This window comes from Erpetoichthys calabaricus, chromosome 7 (genome assembly GCF_900747795.2).
Source record: "Erpetoichthys calabaricus chromosome 7, fErpCal1.3, whole genome shotgun sequence".
In the NCBI taxonomy this organism is placed as follows: Eukaryota; Metazoa; Chordata; class Cladistia; order Polypteriformes; family Polypteridae; genus Erpetoichthys; species Erpetoichthys calabaricus.
The window spans coordinates 45669947-45690331 of NC_041400.2; the positions used below are offsets into that span (position 1 = coordinate 45669947).

The following is a 20385-nucleotide window of genomic DNA, read 5'->3' on the forward strand; positions in this document are numbered from 1 at the left end:
CAGAGCCTACGAGAAAACTCGTAATTCTGGCCCACCTTAAATTTGTTTGCATCTCTCCGTCAGCGTCTTTTGTCCTGTAAATGTGCCGATTAAGACAAGCAGCAAGCAGCCTGCTATTGCATCCCCCCACCGTCACAGAACTTTCACAATGTTCTCCCAGCTCATGCCTTGTTTGATTATCTGGGAGTGAAGTGCTGGAGTTTTAGAGTGGAAATAATAGATTGTTATTTGGAACACATGCATTTCATGTGTGTTCCGTTTCTACAGTAATCTGTGTAAACACATTGTTAAAACAGAAATGTTTTTCATATGTTAGTAATAAATGTTACAAAATGTAGGCATAAACTATATAATGTGTGAAGCCTGAAGTCCAAAGATCAAATAAACACTCTCACAAAAGGTTCAAGGATGATACAACAGCTTCTGTGGCGTAGTGGTAAGATTTGCTGACTTGTAATCAAGAGTCCCTGGTTCGATTACGACCGCCTCCTATATTTGCTGTTTTCAGTAGTGAGCTGCTCTTATTGTTAATATTATGCACTACACACATACATTTGGTTTGTGTCTGTAACAGCTGCTGTACATTTATAGGACTTGTAAAAGTTACCGTTTTTTTTTCACTTATATTGTCTCTGTCACAATCACAATGCATACTACCGCCCAAACCCGATCTATTATTTCCACTCTAAAACTCCAGCACTTCACTCCCAGATAATCAATCAAGGCATGAGCTGGGAGAACTTTGTGAACGTTCTGTGACGGTCGGGGGATGGAATAGCAAGCTGCTTGCTGCTTGTCTTAATCAGCACATTTAAGGATTTAAGGTGGCCGGATTTACGAGTTTTCTCGTAGGCTCTGTAATTCTAGTGTTAAATAGTAGCCACATGCAAAGTAAAAAGCCCTGAGTTTGTTTTAGCAGCAGCAGCAAACCTAGTCAAGTGAAACTTGTGGGAAGTATCCCTGTATGTTTCTCATTGTTCTGTTAGTTCTGTTATGTTTCTGCATGCTGGACAGAAGACGGGTTGTATTCATTGGAACAGAGCATTTTGATCATGAGCCTGTATGTTTGTAGTGGCTCCTTTAATCTGACATGTTAAGAATTCATGGAACAATATTTCGTGGCACTGTGAAAAACACAATTAATAAATTAGTAAAAAAAGTGGTGTGCTACTGGTTCTGCGAAAAATGAAAACAACAAAGACCTTTTGTTCTTACCCTGGAGGTTGCTGCTGACATTGCAGTTTTTATGAAAAGAAGTATACTTTCTTCACATGGAATATTATGACAACTCTGATGAGACTAGGCAATTCTTCCCCCAATTTCTTTTATCTAATTTCTCTAAAATAATGTTGTCGATTTTTGAAGGCATCCATACACTACTTGACAACTTATTCCATGTGTCTATAGTTGTTAGCGTGAAGAAAACCTTTTTGAAATTTCTGTGAAATCTACCCTTGACCAATATCCATCCCTGTCCCCGTATTCTTTATTTTAATTTAGGTTTAGGTTTAGGTTTATTTGTCATATATAGGTTAACACAGGGTCAACATACAATGAAATGTGTATGACGAGAAAAACAAGTCACTCAGCCTAGATCCAATAAAGCTTAAAAAAAGATTACAAGTTAAAAATAGACAAGTCATATAAAATAAAATGTGTATGTTTTAAAAGAAGTTATAGAGCAATATGAGTTGAATGAGCAGCAAGTACAAATGACAGTTATTGCACAGATAATGTTTTATAAGTGCAGATGCATATTCCATAAAGTGCAGATGCATGTTCCAGTCAGTATTCAGAGTGTGTGCAGGTACAGTTTGTGTGTGAGTAGTGCAATGTAGATGTAATGTAAGTGTGTGTAAGTGTTCAGGTGTTGCTGTTGAGGAGTCGAATGGCCTGGTGGTAAAAGCTGTTTTTAAGTCTTGTAGTCCGAGCAGCCAGACTCCTGTATCGTCTACCGGACGGTAACAAGGAGAACAGCTGGCGTGCTGGATGGCTGTGGTCCTTTATGATGCTGCTTGTCTTACGCAAGCACCGATGGAGGTAAATGTCTTCAATGGCAGGAAGACTCTTGCCCGTGATGTGCTCTGCTGCCTTCACCACTCTCTGTAGTGATTTCCGGCTGCTGGCAGAGCAGCTCCCATACCAGACGGTAATGCAGCCCGTTAGCAGACTCTCAACCACACTCCTGTAAAAGTTTGAGGTGATGTTGGCATTCATGCCAAACTTCCTCAGCCTCCTCAGGAAGTAGAGCCGCTGGCGAGCTTTCTTGACCACAGTGTCTATGTGAAGGGTCCACGAGAGATCCTTGGTGATGTTTACTCCGAGGAACTTGAAGCTGTTGACCCTTTCAACTTCTATGCCACTGATGTAGATGGCCTGGTGTTCTCTGCCTTGTTGTTTTCGATAGTCCACAATCATCTCCTTGGTTTTGCTGACGTTAAGAGACAAGTTGTTATCTAGGCACCAATTACTCAATGCCAGCACCTCCTCTCTGTAGGCCGTCTCATCATTGTCAGTGATAAGGCCTATGATGGTTGCGTCGTCTGCAAACTTGATGATGGTGTTTGTGCCGTGTTTTGCAACACAGTCATGGGTGAACAAGGAATACAAGAGGGGGCTAAGCACACAGCCCTGCGGCGCTCCTGTGTTTAAAATGAGTGATGAGGATGTGTGTTTGCCGACTCTCACCACCTGGGACCTGTTTGTGAGGAAAGAGAAAATCCATCTGCAGATGGTCGTCCCCAACCCAAGGTCGTCAAGCTTCAAGACGAGTTTTGAGGGGATGATGGTGTTGAATGCCGAGCTGTAATCTATGAACAGCATTCTTACATATGTATTTCCTCTTTCCAGGTGGGTGAGGGCAATGTTTATTGTTAGGATATATGCAAACGGTGGTTTTAGTGACAACATCGTCAATGCACTTGCTGATATATCCTGTGACAGAGTCTGTGAATTCATTGATGTTGCCATCAGCTGCATCCTCAAACATCTCCCAATCAGTTGTTTCAAAGCAGTCCTGTAAGACCCCCTCAGCTTCACTATCCCATTTGTAGATGTTCCTGTAAACCGGTTTTTCCTGTTTAAGTCTTTGTTTATATGCAGGCAGCAGCAATATAGAGCAATGGTCTGATTTTCCAAAAGCTGGTCGAGGGAGAGATTTGTAGGAGTCCTTGAATAAGGTGTAACAATGATCCAGTGTTTGATCACCTCTTGTGGGGGGAGAGATGTGCTGATAGTATCTAGGGAGAACTTTCTTCATGTTTGCTCTGTTAAAGTCTCCCAACACAATAAATGCTGCTTCTGAGTTAGCGTTCTCTAGTCCACTGATAACATCATACAGTTCATCCATAGCTGAAGCTTTATCAGCTTGTGGGGGGATGTAAACAACTGAAAGGAGAACTGAACTGAACTCCCTCGGGAGGTAAAAGGGTCTAACTTTAATGGTCAGCAGCTCAAGAACCGGTGAGCAGTGTGTTTTTAAGACACACACATCCGTAGCCCACGAAGAGTTAACCATAAACACACACCCCCTCCCCTTGACTTGCCTGAGTCCTTTGTTCTGTCTCCCCGATAAACTGTGAACCCGTCTGGTGTGACTGCGCAGTCAGGTACGCTGGGCTCCAACCACGTCTCTGTGAACGCCAAAACGCAGCAGTTCGTGATGTCTTTCTGGTGCTTTATCCGTGCGCGCAGCTCATCTAATTTGTTGTCCAGAGACTGAACATTAGCGAGCAGGATGCTAGGCAGAGGAGGCTTGTTGTTCCTCTGTCGGGTTCGGCACAGAACTCCGGCGCGTTTCCCCCTCTTTGTTTTCCTTCGGCGTCGCGCGAGTAAGCAAAAGGCTCCAGGCAGTACAGTGTCCGCGATATCAAAAACTGTTGTAAAATCCAAACTGGCTGATGAACGTAATTCCAATAGTGTTTGCCGGTCATAATGAAAGTGTGATAAAGTAGAACGCACAAAAAGAGTGAGTAGTAAGAAAATAAATAATAACTTTTTGCTGAGATGACTCGGAGCTCTCGTCGGTGCAGCCATCTTACGGCGCAGCCCAACTAGGCTTTATCAACTATGATATGCTTTACTAATTGCCTTCATGACTCTAAACAATTCAGTCATGTCGTCTTTTAATTTCCATTTGCTTAAACTAATAAGTTTCAGTTCCTTTAGTCTTTCTTCTTAGCACATACCTTGTAGTCCTGATTAAGATTAGAAGTTCTCATATATTGAGGCAGCAATTATCAAAACAGAATGGTGTGTCACAAAGGTCATGGCAAGGTGTACTCCATGATTTTCAGCCTACTTTTCATACACCACCCAGATTTTCTTAATTAACAGATGCATACATATGGAAATGTCATTTAATTCCAGTACACATATGTGAACAAAATTACTAAAACGCAATAGACGTACACATGGGAAATATTGCAATACAAATTTAAATAAAGTAGGCCCTTTGGAATAAAGTGTGACTTCTTTAGAAGACTTCTAGAGAAATAAAGGGAAACGTTTGTGCCTCTGTAGGCTGTGTTAGTTAGGTTTTAGATATAGTAGCTGTAAACTGTTTAATTTCTTACAAAAATGCATTTATTATTCCTTTACTCTTACGCAACTAGATTTTAACTAAGGCTTCTTTTAGTCTTAATGACAGCTATAAGGCATTAGTAAATAGGTTATTAATCTCTGTGCTGTGTGGCATTTGGAATATTGGTAAAATTACTTGTTAAATGAAAGATTCACTTGTCTTATACTTAAATATGCAATATCAAGAGACATATGCCTCACCAAAGCTACCTCTAACTGTTCCAAAGTGAAGTTATTTTAGAAGGTCACATTGCACAGATGAATAGCCATTTTACTGATGTTTTACAAGTATTGTTAAAACCAAAAGAAGCCTTTGTTAAGGTCTTGTTACATAACAGTAAATGAGTAAATCTAAATTTTCACCAGTCACATTGGCATTTGCTAATGACCTGCTTTGTAAGATGAGGCCAACTACTTCTGTACTGTGCCCCATCCCCACCACATTTCTTAAATCCTGCCTACGTGCCATAATCCTGACTGTTACGACAATAATCAATACATCCCTCAACACTGGGTTTGTGCCAGCCACTTTTAAAATCGCTTCTGTAACCCCAATGTTAAAAAAAGTCTGGTCTTAATGGTGACGATCTTAACAATTTTTGGCCTATTTCCCACTTACCTTTTCTGTCAAAAGTTCTTGAGCATGTTGTAGCCTCCCAGCTCACCAATTACTTAACCTCTTTCAGTCTGGTTTCAGGGTGCAGCACAGCTGTGAAACTGCTCTGCTACGGGTAGTCAATGATTTGCTTATGGCAGCAGACTCTGGACAAACCAGCATATTAATTCTGTTAGACCTCAGTGCAGCATTTGACACTGTCAGACATGATATTCTACTGTCCAGAATGGAGAACATGCTGAGTATCTCTGGCACTGCCCTACAGTGGTTCAAGTCCTATCTGACTGATAGGCAAGAGTTTGTTAGTCTTGGCAACAGCAGATCCAGCACAGCGCCAGTCATACAATGAGTTCCTCAGGGCTCTGTCCGGCCCTTTTCTCTTCTGTATTTATATGCTTCCCCTTGGCCATATTATTCATAGCTATGGACTGGGTAATCATTTTTATGTAGATGATAAAAATTAAAATGCAACAAAACTGAACTCCTGCAAACTGGCACTAAAGCACTACTTAAGAAAATGAGCTCCTTCTCAGTCACTCTTAACAGTGATCTCATCAGACCTTCTTCTGATGCAAGGAATCTTGGTGTCATTTTTGATTCCCCCTTTTCTTATTCCGCCCACATAAACCACATTAAGAAACTTCATTACTTTCGCCTCCATAACATATCCCGTGTTTGCTCATTCCTCTCCTTTTCTAATGCTGAGAAACTTGTCCATGCTTTTATCACATCCTACATCGATTATTGTGACTCGCTGCTGGCTGGTGCCCCTTCTAATCTTATATCACAGCTCCAGTTGATTCAGAACTTGGCTGCAAGATTCCTTACATGGAATTTACAGAATTCAATATAAAATTCTATTAATAACCTACAAAGCTTTAAATGCCCTTGCACTGGACTACATCAGTAACCTGCTAAATCGCTCTGCTCCTGTTCGCCTACTAAGGTCCTCTGATTCTGGTGATCTCGTTGTGCCTCACGCTAACCTGCACTCTGTGGGTGACAAGGCCTTCAGCTCCATAGCACCCTGACTTTGGAATGACATCCTGAAATTAATTAGATCAGCTGACTCCATTCATTCTTTTAATAAACAACTTAAAACTCATCTATTTAGGAAGACTTTTAACTTAACTTAACATTATGCCCTTTCTTTCAGTTTACCTCTCTGTCCAGGTGCTCAGGATAATTTGTGTATTTGTTATATCACAAATTAGGTTATTTGTTAGGTGTTTCTTTTAGTATTGAATTTAGTATTTTACTCTGGTTTATTGTCCTTTATTCTATTTAATGCTTTGTTATCTGTTTCATTGTTCTATTTAGGAAAACATTTGTGTCCAATGTTACTTATACCCTGCTGTTTTTTCTAAGACTCTGTGAAGCGCCTTGAGCATGGGAAAGGTGCTGTATAAATAAAATGTATTATTATTATTATTATTATTAATACATGCATTTTTGCAGTGCCTAAACTAAAGTGTTACCAAAAGTAATAATAATTTGTATAAGTGATTGGCAGGTGATTAGATTTGGGAAGTGGAATTTGGGCAATGTAATTGTAAAGGAATTTCGGCAAAGTAAAGGAATGCATTTGGAAAAGTATTTTTGGCTGACTGAATAAGAAGCTCTAGAATTTTTTCAGTTGTTGTATATTATCTAGACAATTTAAGAAACCAGCCAAGATGATCAATGTTTGTACTCTAGACTAGGGTAACAATTCTTAAACAAATATAAAAAGTGTAACAATGTTGCTTACAGAAAAATGTACTGTATATTTGTAAACCTTTGTAATTGGAAAAAGTGTAAAAAATGAGCACAGAGTCCAACAAGACAAAAACTGGCTGAAACTTTGAGAGAAGCTGTGCTGCAGTACTATGATCTTGAATTTTGGGATGAATTGTGAGCATAATAGAGGGAAATGTAGAGTTAAATTTGTCAAGAGTAGTCTAATACCATTGTCTCTCATTGTGCAAGAGCTGTCCCTGCTGTCGTAACTTGTAGTCCTACTCAGGGATGTTTTTGTATCACACAAACATGCTGAATACTTTTTTGTTTTGCAAAAATATTGTCAGATTAATAATTAATGGGAAATGTGTACAATTACCATGCACTTTGAACCCTAGTAAATAATCTTTTGGGGAATTTTGCTGATAAAAGTATTCTGAACCTACAAAAGAATACAGCTACAACCAACCCATATGCATTAAAAATTGCTATAGATATGATAACAAAAATGGTAATACTGAACATATTAACAAAAATGACGGGACAGAATTATTAAACAAATGTACTGTAATATATGCTCTTGTAGTTGCTATTGAATTTGTGGTCATAATAGTGAATGGATGAAAGGAGGAGTAGGTATGTTGTTCAATTAAGATGGCCTTTTTCTAGATTCGTGATGCACTTTGTTGACTATTGAAAAATAAAGTAAATGAAAAATGAATGCTAAAGTTAATTCAATTAGGTGTATTCTCAACACTTCAATTTGCATGGTAAATGTTTTGAACATTAGCTAAGCTATTCACCTAACAGTAAGCATTTGTTTAAATTGCTAATGTCAACATTGTGAACATAAATAGTGGAAGGAACAATGGACTACTGCAACCATTGTGTGTCCTTTCAATATCTCCCCCTTTTGGGTCCAATTAGATAGAAAACAGAGCCCCATTAAGATCATTATGTCTGTGTGACAGGTCTGTTAACAATGTGGACTCAAGCAATTAACATTATCATGGCAGAAGTGAAGTAACTGGAGAGGCACTATTAATAAACACCACAAAATCACCTTTGTGACATTTGTTGCTCTACTGTACATCTGATGAAAGCAAAAAAAAAATGACAATAAAAGGGTTAGTTGAGGCAAAGACTAACTAACAACTCACGCTCAAATAATAATCCATTGATATTTTAAGGTCTATGGTGCACGACAGGGGCCTCTTATTAGGATAACAGCAGAAAGTGTCCAAGTGGTAGGTTGGATATTTATATAATAAACAAAGAAACATATGTTTTTAGTATGAATTACTATATTTATACAGAGAAAAGCCAAGCAAAATGACACATTTTATTGGCTAACTAAAAAGATTACAATATGCAAGCTTTTGAGACAACTCAGGCCCCTTCTTCAGGCAAGATGTCATACAGAAACTGGAGTTCCCTGTGTTTATACAGTATACACACACTAGGACAAGAAAAAACATTGGTAAATCTTTAAATGAAAAATCTTAAATATAAAAAATTAATAGTTTCATTAAGGCTAGGTGGCTCTGAGGCTAAGGAGTTGCGCTGGTATCCCGAAGGTTGCCGGTTCAAATCCCCGTCACTGCCAAAAAGGCCACTGCTCTGCTGGGCCCTTGAGCAAGGCCCTTAACCTGTAATTGCTCAAGGGGCGCTGTACAATGGCTGACCCTGCGCTCTGACCCCAAGGGTATGCGAAAACTACCAAATTCCTAATACAAGAAATTGTATAAGGCGAAATAAAGAACAACAACAAGGCTAAGCAGAGTGGTGGCTCTGAGGCTAGGGATCTGCACTGGCAATCAGAAGGTTGCCGGTTCAAATCCTGTAAATGCCAACAGGGACTCTGCTCTGTTGGGCCCTTGAGTGAGAAAAGCGCTATATAAATGCAAAGAATTATTATTATTATTATTAAGGCTAGGGTTAATTTAACAAAGAGAGAGAAAAACAATGTATGGTCAAGATCTTTGGATAAGATAACTGTCCAACAAAGTCCTTTGAAGTTTGTGATGAGTTTTTCAAAACAATATGGGTCTGTAGTCAGGTTATCTGTGTCAGTCTGAGAGATGCAAACAATCTTCATACCTGGCCATAAAACTCTTGTCTCTATTCAGAGATGCAAACAATCTTCACACCTGGCCATAAAACTCTTGTCTCTATTCAAGCCATGTTGTAATGTATTAAATTTTAACATGAGTTTGACTTCCCATTCTTTGCTCTCTTGCTGTGTTCTGAAGTTGCCCATAAGCACTGTGACTTTAAAGTCCCTCTCACAGTGTCCATGGCTGTTGAAGTGGTCTGCTACAGGAACATCTGTGTTGCCATGTTTAATGTGGAACCTGTGTAAATTCATTCTCTGGCAGAGTGTTTGTCCAGTTTCTCCCACATAGAGTGCAGTGTCAGGACATTTCATACAGAGAATTAGGTAGACCACATTAGACGATCTGCAGGAAAATGATCCCTTTATGTGATGTTCAAGTCAGCAGTGTGGTATAACTATACGGTCTGTATTGTAAATGTGGGCACACGTTTTACATCTTTTCTGTAAATTACAGCAGCCCAGGTAAGCAGAGAGCTGAGGAGACTTCATGCCAGCAAAGCAGTGGATCCAGATGGAGTATCGCCACGACTGCTGAAGGCCTGTGCGCTGGAGCTGGGGAGTCTTCTACAGCGCATCTTCAACCTGAGCCTGGAACAGGGGAGAATCCCGAGGCTTTGGAAAACATCTTGCATCACTCCAGTCCCAAAGGTATCACATCCTAGTGAGCTGAATGACTTCCGGCCTGTCGCTCTGACATCACATGTGATAAAGACCAAGGAGCGGCTGCTGCTTCACCACCTGAGGCCACAGGTACGTCATGCCCTCGACCCTCTGCATTTCGCATACCAGGAGAAGGTGGGAGCGGAGGATGCCATCATCTATATGCTACAGAGGCAATGCAGCTGTAAGAATTATGTTTCTGGACTTCTCTAGCACCTTCAACACCATCCAACCTCTGCTCCTTAGGGACAAGCTGACAGAGATGGGAGTAGATTCATACCTGGTGGCATGGATCATGGACTATCTTACAAACAGACCTCAGTATGTGCGTGTTGGGAACTGCACGTCTGACATTGTGGTCAGCAACACAGGAGCGCCGCAGGGGACTGTACTTTCTCCGGTCCTGTTCAGCCTATATACATCGGACTTCCAATACAACTCGGAGTCCTGCCACGTGCAAAACTTCGCTGACGACACTGCTATCGTGGGCTGCACCAGGAGTGGGCAGGAGGAGGAGTATAGGAACCTAATCAAGGACTTTGTTAAATGGTGAAACTCAAACCACCTACACCTGAACAAAAGCAAAACCAAGGAGCTGGTGGTGGATTTTAGGAGACCCAGGCCCCTCCTGGACCCCGTGATCATCAGAGGTGACTGTGTGCAGAGGGTACAGACCTATAAATACCTGGGAGTGCAGCTGGATGATAAATTGGACTGGACTGCCAATACTGATGCTCTGTGCAAGAGAGGACAGAGCCGGCTATACTTCCTTAGAAGACTGGCGTCCTTCAACATCTGCAATAAGATGCTGCAGAAGTTCTATCAGACAGTTGTGACGAGCGCCCTCTTCTACGCGGTGGTGTGCTGGGGAGACAGCATAAAGAAGAGAGATGCCTCATTCCTGGACAAACTGGTGAGGAAGGCAGGCTCTATTGTAGGCACGGAGCTGGACAGTTTGACATCTGTGGCGGAGCGACGGGCGCTCAGCAGGCTCCTGTCAATTATGGAGAATCCACTGCATCCACTAAACAGTATCATCTCCAGACAGGAGCAGCTTCAGCGACAGACTGCTGTCAATGTCCTGCTCCACTGACAGACTGAGGAGATCATTCATCCCCCAGAGTTATTGACAAAGTTATTGTCTGTTTTACCTGCATTTTTATTACTCTTTAATTTAATATTGTTTTTTTATCAATATGCTGCTGCTGGAATATGTGAATTTCCCCTTGGGATTAATAAAGTATCTATCTATCTATCTATCTATCTATCTATCTATCTATCTATCTATCTATCTATCTATCTATCTATCTATCTATCTATCTATCTATCTATCTATCTATCTATCTATCTATCTAATTACTTATTTTGTCAGAATATTCTGAAATTGATATTCTCAGAATGTTACAAACAGTTTGTGAATGCTGCATGTTTTGGGGCTGGAGGTGTGTTGGAAAATTTATATACAGAGCTTGTTCACACATGGATCCAGCATTCTGACTTTAAATGTGTGAGGCTTGCATGTTCTCCCCATGTTTGCACAAGCTTTTTCTCAGGGTACTGGATTTTAAAGGCATAAAAGTACAGTATGATCAATCTCATTTCAAACAGCCACATCAGATTCTAAAAATATACAACAAATATAAACAGTTAATGATCACTCAGGATTGACTTTTATAGCATCACCTTTAAGGCACCTTTAAAAAGCTACTTTCTTTTTAAACTTTCATGTGTGTCAATGAGTTTATTCACTCTAATAGCATCTGAAACCATTAAAAATGTCATGTATCAACAGAAATAAGCATCACTGTCAAATGGAATTGCAGAAGGCTTTGGAAAGAAAAAGACAAAAATGTAAAGAAAAAAAGGAACAAGCTGTCTTAGTTATATGGTTGTCACATTATCAACATTTCAAACTTTGATACAATGTTGAGAAAATTATTAAAATTTAGGACCATTTTTGATACCTAATACAGTATATAATGTAACACAATAAAAATTATCTTTAAATAAACTACAATTCTGTAAGCATTCAAATCTTTACATTGATGAAAACAAATAATAGTAACTTTAGTCATTGAAGCCTAGGAATAATTAACTACAGTAGTGATCAAAAGCCTTGGTGTTAGCCTTATGCGTAATAGGGCCCATTCTAAAAATTAAAGCTCCCATCCACTCTCAGTCTTATTCTTTAAAGGAGGATTTGAAGTTTAAGCTGGTTTCTCCAACAGTATGAGGGAACTGCAACAAAATGGGGCAACCTTCAAATTAAAAAAATAATCAACTCACAATCTTTATTGTGCTGAGCAGCACTTTTTCTGATACAGCTCAAAGGAAAATGCATAACATTCTGCATTTACGCAGACCCGACCCGTGAAGTGCCCACCACAGCCAGCCAAATCCAATCAACTTTCATTTTAGTCCTCATCCCACAATTCAATTTCTGCTATAATGCACTGTGTGTTTGAGCACACTGAGAAGTAGCACAACTGTTAATGTAATTGAATACTGAACAGATATAGTGCCTTACATTTCATAGTAAATGAGATGAAATAAAGTTGTATGTAATAAAATAAAGCAACACACTATGGCAGCACGATATGCAGCAAGGATCTAAAAATCAAGGGAGTGATTTAGCCATAGAGCTAAAGAGTGTCACCCCTGAATAAATAGTGCAGAATAAAATTGATCTACATGAAAAAACTTATTGCAGATCCCATGTTAATGAATTAAATGTTTAACTGGTTAAAAAAAAACATTTTATCCTGTGAAAAAACAAATGTCACAATCCTACTTTATGTGTAACAGTTTATGGACTTAAACTGATTAATGCTTCCATAATTTAGAAGTAGAGAAAAGCCAAGCAAGAGTGGTGGCTCTGAGGCTAAGGATCTGCGCTGGTATCCCGAAGGTTGCCGGTTCGAATCCCGTCACTGCCAAAAGAGATCCTGCTCTGCTGGGCCCTTGAGCAAGGCCCTTAACCTGTAATTGCTCCAGGGGCGCTGTACAATGGCTGACCCTGCGCTCTGACCCCAAGGGGTATGCGAAAACTACCAAATTCCTAATACAAGAAATTGTATAAGGCGAAATAAAAAAAAAAAAAAACAAAACCTTTTATTGGCTAACTAAAAAGATTACAATATGCAAGCTTTCGAGGCAACTCAGGTCCCTTCTTCAGGAAAGATGATTGATTACATCTTGCCTGAAGAAGGGGCCTGAGTTGCCTCGAAAGCTTGCATATTGTAATCTTTTTAGTTAGCCAATAAAAGGTGTCATTTTGCTTGGCTTTTCTCTACATTCATAATGGCTAACACGGTACAACACCCTAGTACTACATTATTTAGAAGTAAAATACTATAAGAAAGGAGACAGCAACTCTAGTCATGCCTGCTTGTAGCCTACAAGGCTCAACTGTCCAAGACAGAGTGAGATGGAAGTGCATTTGTAAAGTAGGCTATGGAATGAATACCATGGAAAATGAAAATTGAAACAATTTTTTAAACGATGAAGCAAACATTTTCAGTGTCACACCATGAGTCAGTCATAAGAATGAAATGGCAAACGTGTGGGCTTAAAGTTTTAGCCATTTATATAAAAAAAATTCTTTTTCCACATAGTTTGCAGTGTGACAGTTTATCTAAGCTAGATCTTTCACAAGAAAAGACCAACAAGGCAGATGGTGTGATCTCTGCCTCTGTTGAATGATTTATTGGTGTATTCCTTAGCTTTTAATTTACATGAACCCAATTTGCTCATTAGTGATGCACAGGGGTACATTTAGGGTTAATTGAGGGTACCTGATGGCAGCCTATAAGTCAACAACAGATGGAGATACAGACTGAAAGAGCTCAAGAAGAAGCAGGGAGTGAATAAATCTCAAAAGAAGAAATATACAAATATCAGTAACACTGTAAAACTGAGGAACACCACGCATGCAAAGCTGGTGGATGCCAGTTAAGCAAACTAGTGGCAGAAAATGATAACACCTGTAGCACATTCCCCATGTGTACAGCAAAGTACAACTTCAGCCTGTTTGCTCTTGTTAAAGGTAATTACTATAAAAAGGATTACAATTTTTCTATCCACTAATTTGTCATTAATTAAACAGTTGGTATTGTCAAAATTGCACACCACATTCAGTACATGTACAAAGCTGAAAAGCAAAGTTCACAGACTATTCCTATTTAAATATCCAGTTCATTTTATTTTTGAGATGTCACAAGCACAACAGTGCACTAAATGTGTTTACCCATGAAGTAAAGAAAAAAAGGTGAATTGAAAATGAGTAATGCAATGGTCTGTACAAATGCATATTACAAACAAAATAAATAGAGGTTAAACAAACAATACAGCATTATAGACAGCATGTCTCTAGAAAACAAGAAAAGGTCTGACTTCCATGTAGGTAAGGTTATCTTACACCAGAGGTAAAAATCTGGTAATACATCTTTTGTTATTTTATACAAAAGAAAACAAAAACAAACTGGCAATATGTGGCAAGACAAGATATACAGTGCTGTGAAAATGTTTTGCCCCTTTCTGATATCCATTAAATGCTATATGTCGTCACCATGAATGGCTTCAGATCTTTAGACCCAATGTAATGTTAGACAAAGTGAAACAGAGGAAACATAGAACACCATTTCTAAGTTGCTGCTTAATATATTTAAGTAATAAAGTTGTCCAATGCTTGTTGTAAGAGCCAATCTTAGAAAGTTAAAGTTTTGAGTTAAACTCATATTAATGTTTGCTTAAGTTGAATAGAATATAATTTCTTCTATAGTCATAGACAATGGTCTATTCCCCCTATAAGTTAGTAAGAGATAGAACCTTCTTGCTATAACTGAGAAACAGTGTGATAATAGATTCAGTTGTGTTTAGAACAGGTCCCAGTAAGCAGGGACTTGAAAGACCCATTTTCAAGTTAGAAATGGGATAAGCATACAGTTTTCTGACTGTTTTGAAATGGTTCAGAAACGTTTTGAAATGGTTCAGAAATGTTAAGCAAATAGTAATGATTTGAGATGTAACAAGATTTAAGCTTTGAACAGAACTTTTCTTAATAAGAATTTTCCTTTTTTTTGCTATTTTAATTTTCCTTTTTTGTGTGAACTGTTTTACTTTGAATTTTAACTAAACTTTTAAAAATGAAGATATTTTGTCTGTGGAATCATTTCTACGCGTCAGGCTTTTGTTGAATCCCATTTTTTGAGTTAGAGCTGCTGAACTTTGGTAACTTTGGAAAAACGCAGCTACATTTGTATAAATTGATAATCAGACTGAACTGATTGAATGCAGCCAGACCTGTTGAATTTAAACTTCACCATAAACTGACCCTTACCATGACAATGAAGTAGTTACCGTAAGACCTCTATAAGAGCACTACCAAAGGAACCAGGAAATAGGTTTTTTGAAACTTTCCAGACAAGAAAGGGTTACAATGACATTTCTAAGGCTCTGGGTCTCACTGAAGTGACAACCATTAACACCAAATGGAGAACATTCGGAACAATGTTGAATCATCCATGGGAAGTCTGGCTTGCTAAAATTACCCCTACAGGAACATCCAAAGAACTGCCGCATTCTCTAGCCTCAGCTGATGTCAGTGTTCATGGCTCCACAATAACAAAGAGACTGAGAGTACCAGAGTTTCAAGGTGGAAATCTCTTCTATCCAAGAGAAACTCCAGCACTTCTGTTCCATTTGCAAAGAAAAACCTAGATGATCCTCAAGCCGTTTAGAGTAACGTTCTATGAACAGATGAGTCAAAAGTAGAGGACACATCTTTATGCCAGACAAAATGGGACTTAATACAGGATTCAACAGAAAGAATATCCCAAATAAAACATGTGGGTAGTAGTTTGATAGTGTGGAAATGCTTTGCTGCCTTAGGATTTGAAAGATTTACCATTATTAAAAAACATATGATTTCTGCATTTTCCAAGAATATTTGTAAGGAGAAAGTCTGGTTATCTAACCATGACTTGAAGCTCAAGATTAATTGGACTGTGCAGCAGGACAATGACCCAAAACACAAAACACAAAAGTAAGTTTACAACTAAATTGCTCAAAAGAAACAAAATTACAGTTTTGGGGTGGTCCAGTCAACATCTTGTCTTAAGCCCAACAGAGGTGCTTTGGCATGTCATGAAATGAGCAGTTAATACTCACAAATCTACCAGTGTATCTGAATTAAAACAGTTCTGCAAAGAAGAATGGCTAAAATAACTGAATAGCCACGAGAAAGACTCATATCAAACTGTAGGAAGGGTTTAGTTGAGATTATTTGTGTTATAGGTGCTGCACCCAAGTACTGAAACTATGGAGGAAACTACTTTGTTCCTTGAAAATAAAGTAATGATTTGAAAAATGTATTGTCTTCACTTTAGTTCTCTTTTTCTAACATTGAGTTTTGTCCAAAGGTGTGTAGCCATTCATTGTATAAAATATGCAAAAATAGAAGATATTAGGAAGAAGGAAAATACTTTTTAACAGCACTGTTTCATCCATCCATCCATTTTCCAACCTGCTGAATCCGAACACAGGGTCACGGGGGTCTGCTGGAGCCAATCCCAGCCAACACAGGGCACAAGGCAGGAACCAATCTTGGGCAGGGTGCCAACCCACCGCAGGACACACACAAACACACCCACACACCAAGCACACACTAGGGCCAATTTAGAATCGCCAATCCACCTAACCTGCATGTCTTTGGACTGTGGGAGGAAGCCAGAGTGCCTGGAGGAAACCCACGCAGACACGGGGAGAACATGCAAACTCCACGCAGGGAGGACCCGGGAAGCGAACCCAGGTCCCCAGATCTCCCAACTGCGAGGCAGCAGCGCTACCCACTGTGCCACCGTGCCGCCCAACAGCACTGTTTTTCCATGTAAAATTCATGCCAGTATTTTTACTAAATGCCTGCACACCATTTACAATTTTGACCTTCTATTGACTGTGCTCTTTTGGTTTATTTGTAGGCATGTTTTCATTTGCAACTCAAAAAAAACCTCATGTCTCTACTACCATCTACTTTGTAGAAAAAACATTATATTTCTGCCCAGAGTATGCTTTTTTCATATTAGAACAATCTTGACAAGAACAGGTTATTTGCCCAGTAAGCTCACCAATTCTATTCACCTAATTTCAGCCAAAATAATATCATGTCAAATTTTAAAGATATACCACATTACCGCAAAATCCTCTTGACCAACTTCAGTCTTGTAACAGCTGGCATTCACTGTACTAAGTCCCTTAACAATTTTAAATACAGCGGTGCCTTGTACATCAAACTTAATTTGTTTCAGGGGACCATTTGATCTCTGAATTGTTTGAGGTCTGAATCAGTTTTCCCTATTAGAAATAATGGAAAGTGAATTAATCCATTCCCAGATCTTAAACAATCCCCATTTTGATAAATTTAAACAGCAAATACACATAATTTAATGTTAAAATAACACAATTAAGTACCCTAAATAATAAATTAAAATATGAAAATGATAAATAAAATACATAGAGTATAATAAAATGAAAATTGCATTTACTGTAACTTAAAACTAGAATTCCTGAAGCCTACGAAAATACTCGTAATCTCGGCCCACCTTAAATCCCTTCACAGCTCTCCATCAGCGTTCATCTTTTTGGGTGCATACACAGTCAACACGGCACTGTCATATCTACACATTAGCGTGGCAAATTGCTCACGTACTGAAGAGACTTTAGCTGCAGGTGGAAGTCCCATTTTAGTTATGGTGCCAAGCAGAGTTGCATTGTGGTGCAGAGCAATTTATTAGCCAGTGTTGCTATGGTAATGCCTTTGTCCAGTCAGAAAGCGGTCACGGGACATTGTATCAGAGGCGGCCTTTGGGGGTGGCAACTAGGGCAATCGCCCCAGGCCCCAGGAGATTCTTTTGTCACCGTCAGTTCATCATACAAATATGCAGGGCCTCTGCAAGACATTCAAATCTGTTATAGACTGAAATACGGTACGTGGTGGATTTGTTCTAATTCCTGTGACCATTGTGAGTGCGGAAAGAAGCTTTTCAAAGTTGAAACTTATCAAAAATTATCTACGATCAACAATGTTGCAAAACAGACTGTGCAGTTTAGCTATTTTGTCAATCGAAAAGGAACTTGCCTCAACATTGGACTACGAGGATCTTATCAACGATTTTGCTCAGTGAAAAGCCAGAAAAGTGGACTTCCGTCTGTGACTGTCAAAGCAGCTGTTTGGTAAGTGTTCGTTTTATTACAAATGTTCTGGTTCTCCGTAATTAAATAAATTTGCCGACTCCAGAGGGTTCAACAGAAACGACTGTTATCTAGTTTGTTAATTTTGCATGCAAAATGTTTCTGAATCATTAATGAAGTTGGTTAAAGGCCACTAAACCAATATAAGAACAATTACAATACGTAATGTAATCAAACGGCCAATGGTACCTACATAAGGCACCATGTTTTTTAACAATAATAAGGTGTACAGCATTAGAGGCGGACAAGCCCGTGAGCGTGGTGGTACGGTATATAGCCTACACTTATGGCTCTCGGCCCCGCATATGACACTCGCCCAAGGCCCAGCGTACTCCTAAGGCCGCCTCTGATCATATATTTGATTGCGGGTACAACAAACATTTCTGAGCAGGCATCAGCCACAGCGCTGCTCTTGTGAAAAGAATGGAGATAAATGCCATCAACTCAAAGAGGGAGAGGCAAGTTCGTTGTACCACGTGAACATCACTGAGAGAATAAAACTGAATAATAAAAAAACAAGCGGTAACTTTTACAAGTAGCCAAAATTTGCACCATTCAAGAATACGTGTAAACTCCCTGTTGATTAACATTTGAGCTTGAGCTTTTAACTGATTGACAACCACATGTAAATCAAATGCTTTTTTTCTTTTGGTTATTATATTCTTGAATAAAAGCGCACGTTTATTTGATATTTGGACTAAGGTGTCCACACATTATACACTTCACGTCATTATTAGTATAATATGGAAAAAGTTTCTACTTTAAGTATGTGTTCAGCATTTCTTGCATTTCCTTTCATCCTACATTTAAACAGATCTTTATAGACACGGAACACACATGAAATGCATGTATATCACATAACAATATATACTGTATTATTTACCCTATACAACTCCAGGCACATCACACACAGAGAAGAAGCCTTGGCTTGAGCTGGGAGCACTTTTTCTCCGTGAGCTGAGTTCCGTCAAGTGAAAAAAAGCACTGAAAACGCACAAGTGTAACACAAGAGATGCTTTCACAGCGAGAGTGAGAGATGACTCGGGCACACGTAAACACCATGTGTTTACACTTTGCGCTCGTAGTTTGAACATAGAAGCATCGTTCAAACTCCAGGTAGAATTTCTTTTGAGTTTAGCATTTGAACTCTGGAATGTTCAAAGTTAGAATTGTTCTTTTTCTTTTCCAGCAGCCAGGAGAAGACACCCAGTGAGGGCAATTGACTCTGCCCCTTTCTGGTCAGAGGAGTATAAAATCGAAACACTCATAGAAGGTGGTGTCTCATTCTGGACTCCCACTGATGAGAGAAGGAGCTCTAAACGAGACCTGATTTTCTAAAATTTCCTTGCTGTGAGCAATTTAAGTTCTGTTATTGCACCATTGTGTGGCGTTTTTATTTATTCTGTCACTTTTTATTAAATGGGGTGACCCAGTTGATACCCCAATGTTTCTCCAGTACAGTTGACTTACCTCAAATGCTTCAAGCATCCATTAGGAGAGCACTATAAAGTTAATGGAAATATACTGGATTTTTATGCCAGGTTAATACAAATCAAAATAAAATATTAGCATATTCTTGTTATTTTATTTGAATGCATCTGTGATTAACAACCACTGTCTACAGTACAATATCTGCCTTTGAATTAGAAAATCCTTACCTTGCTCCAGTGGAAACTAGGAACAGCAGGCTAAGTTTAACTTAAAAAATTTTTTTTTATGCAGACAGAGAGAGAGAGCAAGAGAAAGAATATATGCATTCCCAAAATATGAAACTTGAAGTACTCAAGTTGAACAGTAAAACAGAAGGAGGTCAATGAAAAATGAGTAGAGCTTGTCAGGTGGGGAATTATGTTTTTTTTAGACAGCTGGTAATACAATTGATGGCTGACATATAATCATCCCTTATCTCACCTGATAACTGGATTGTATCTACTGGCTTGTGAAGCTGCTGGATTTTGCTAATGCTTTCCTGTACTCCTTCAGACAGCCCTTCTATCTCTTGCAGCTCCACTTTCTCTGCCGTCCTCTCGGGTTTTTTCTTGACTTTGACGCCATCTGTGACAGCTCCAATGACAACAGCTTCAATTACAGCTGACTTGCTGGGTGTCCTCTTGTCCTCTGGAGCTCTTGCCTTTTTAGATCGAGATCGGGGATGATGGAATCTGCTGTAAGAGACAGCACTGTCAGTGTCAGGAATGACTGTCAAAAACATGATGCACTGCTGTATTCATATAAGGCAACTTTACACTATTTTAAAGTGGCATTATCTTTTTGAGTAGAACAAGATCATATTTGTTGTAAGGAAAAGTGAAGAAATACAGTGCATTTAGCTTTGCCCATCTTTGGTTAAGGTTGTTTTATATAGAAGTATACTCCCTTTCACAAATCACTGCTTATGCATCAAGGATATAAAAGAACACATGAAGTACAAAAAAAATTTAACACA

General features: G+C 39.1%; 1 protein-coding gene across 3 annotated transcripts in view; it reads right to left on the reverse strand.

Moving 5' to 3' along the window:
* LOC114654091 (lysine-specific demethylase 4C-like) overlaps window positions 1-20385 on the reverse strand; it is a 980420-nt gene that overhangs the window by 421373 nt on the left and 538662 nt on the right. For 2 of the 3 annotated variants that reach the window (XM_051930013.1, XM_051930014.1), the window contains exon 10: window positions 19851-20104. In XM_051930013.1, the coding sequence (XP_051785973.1) occupies window positions 19851-20104 (254 nt within the window). The remainder of the gene's footprint in view (window positions 1-19850; window positions 20105-20385) is intronic. The other variant, XM_051930015.1, reaches the window with a different exon arrangement.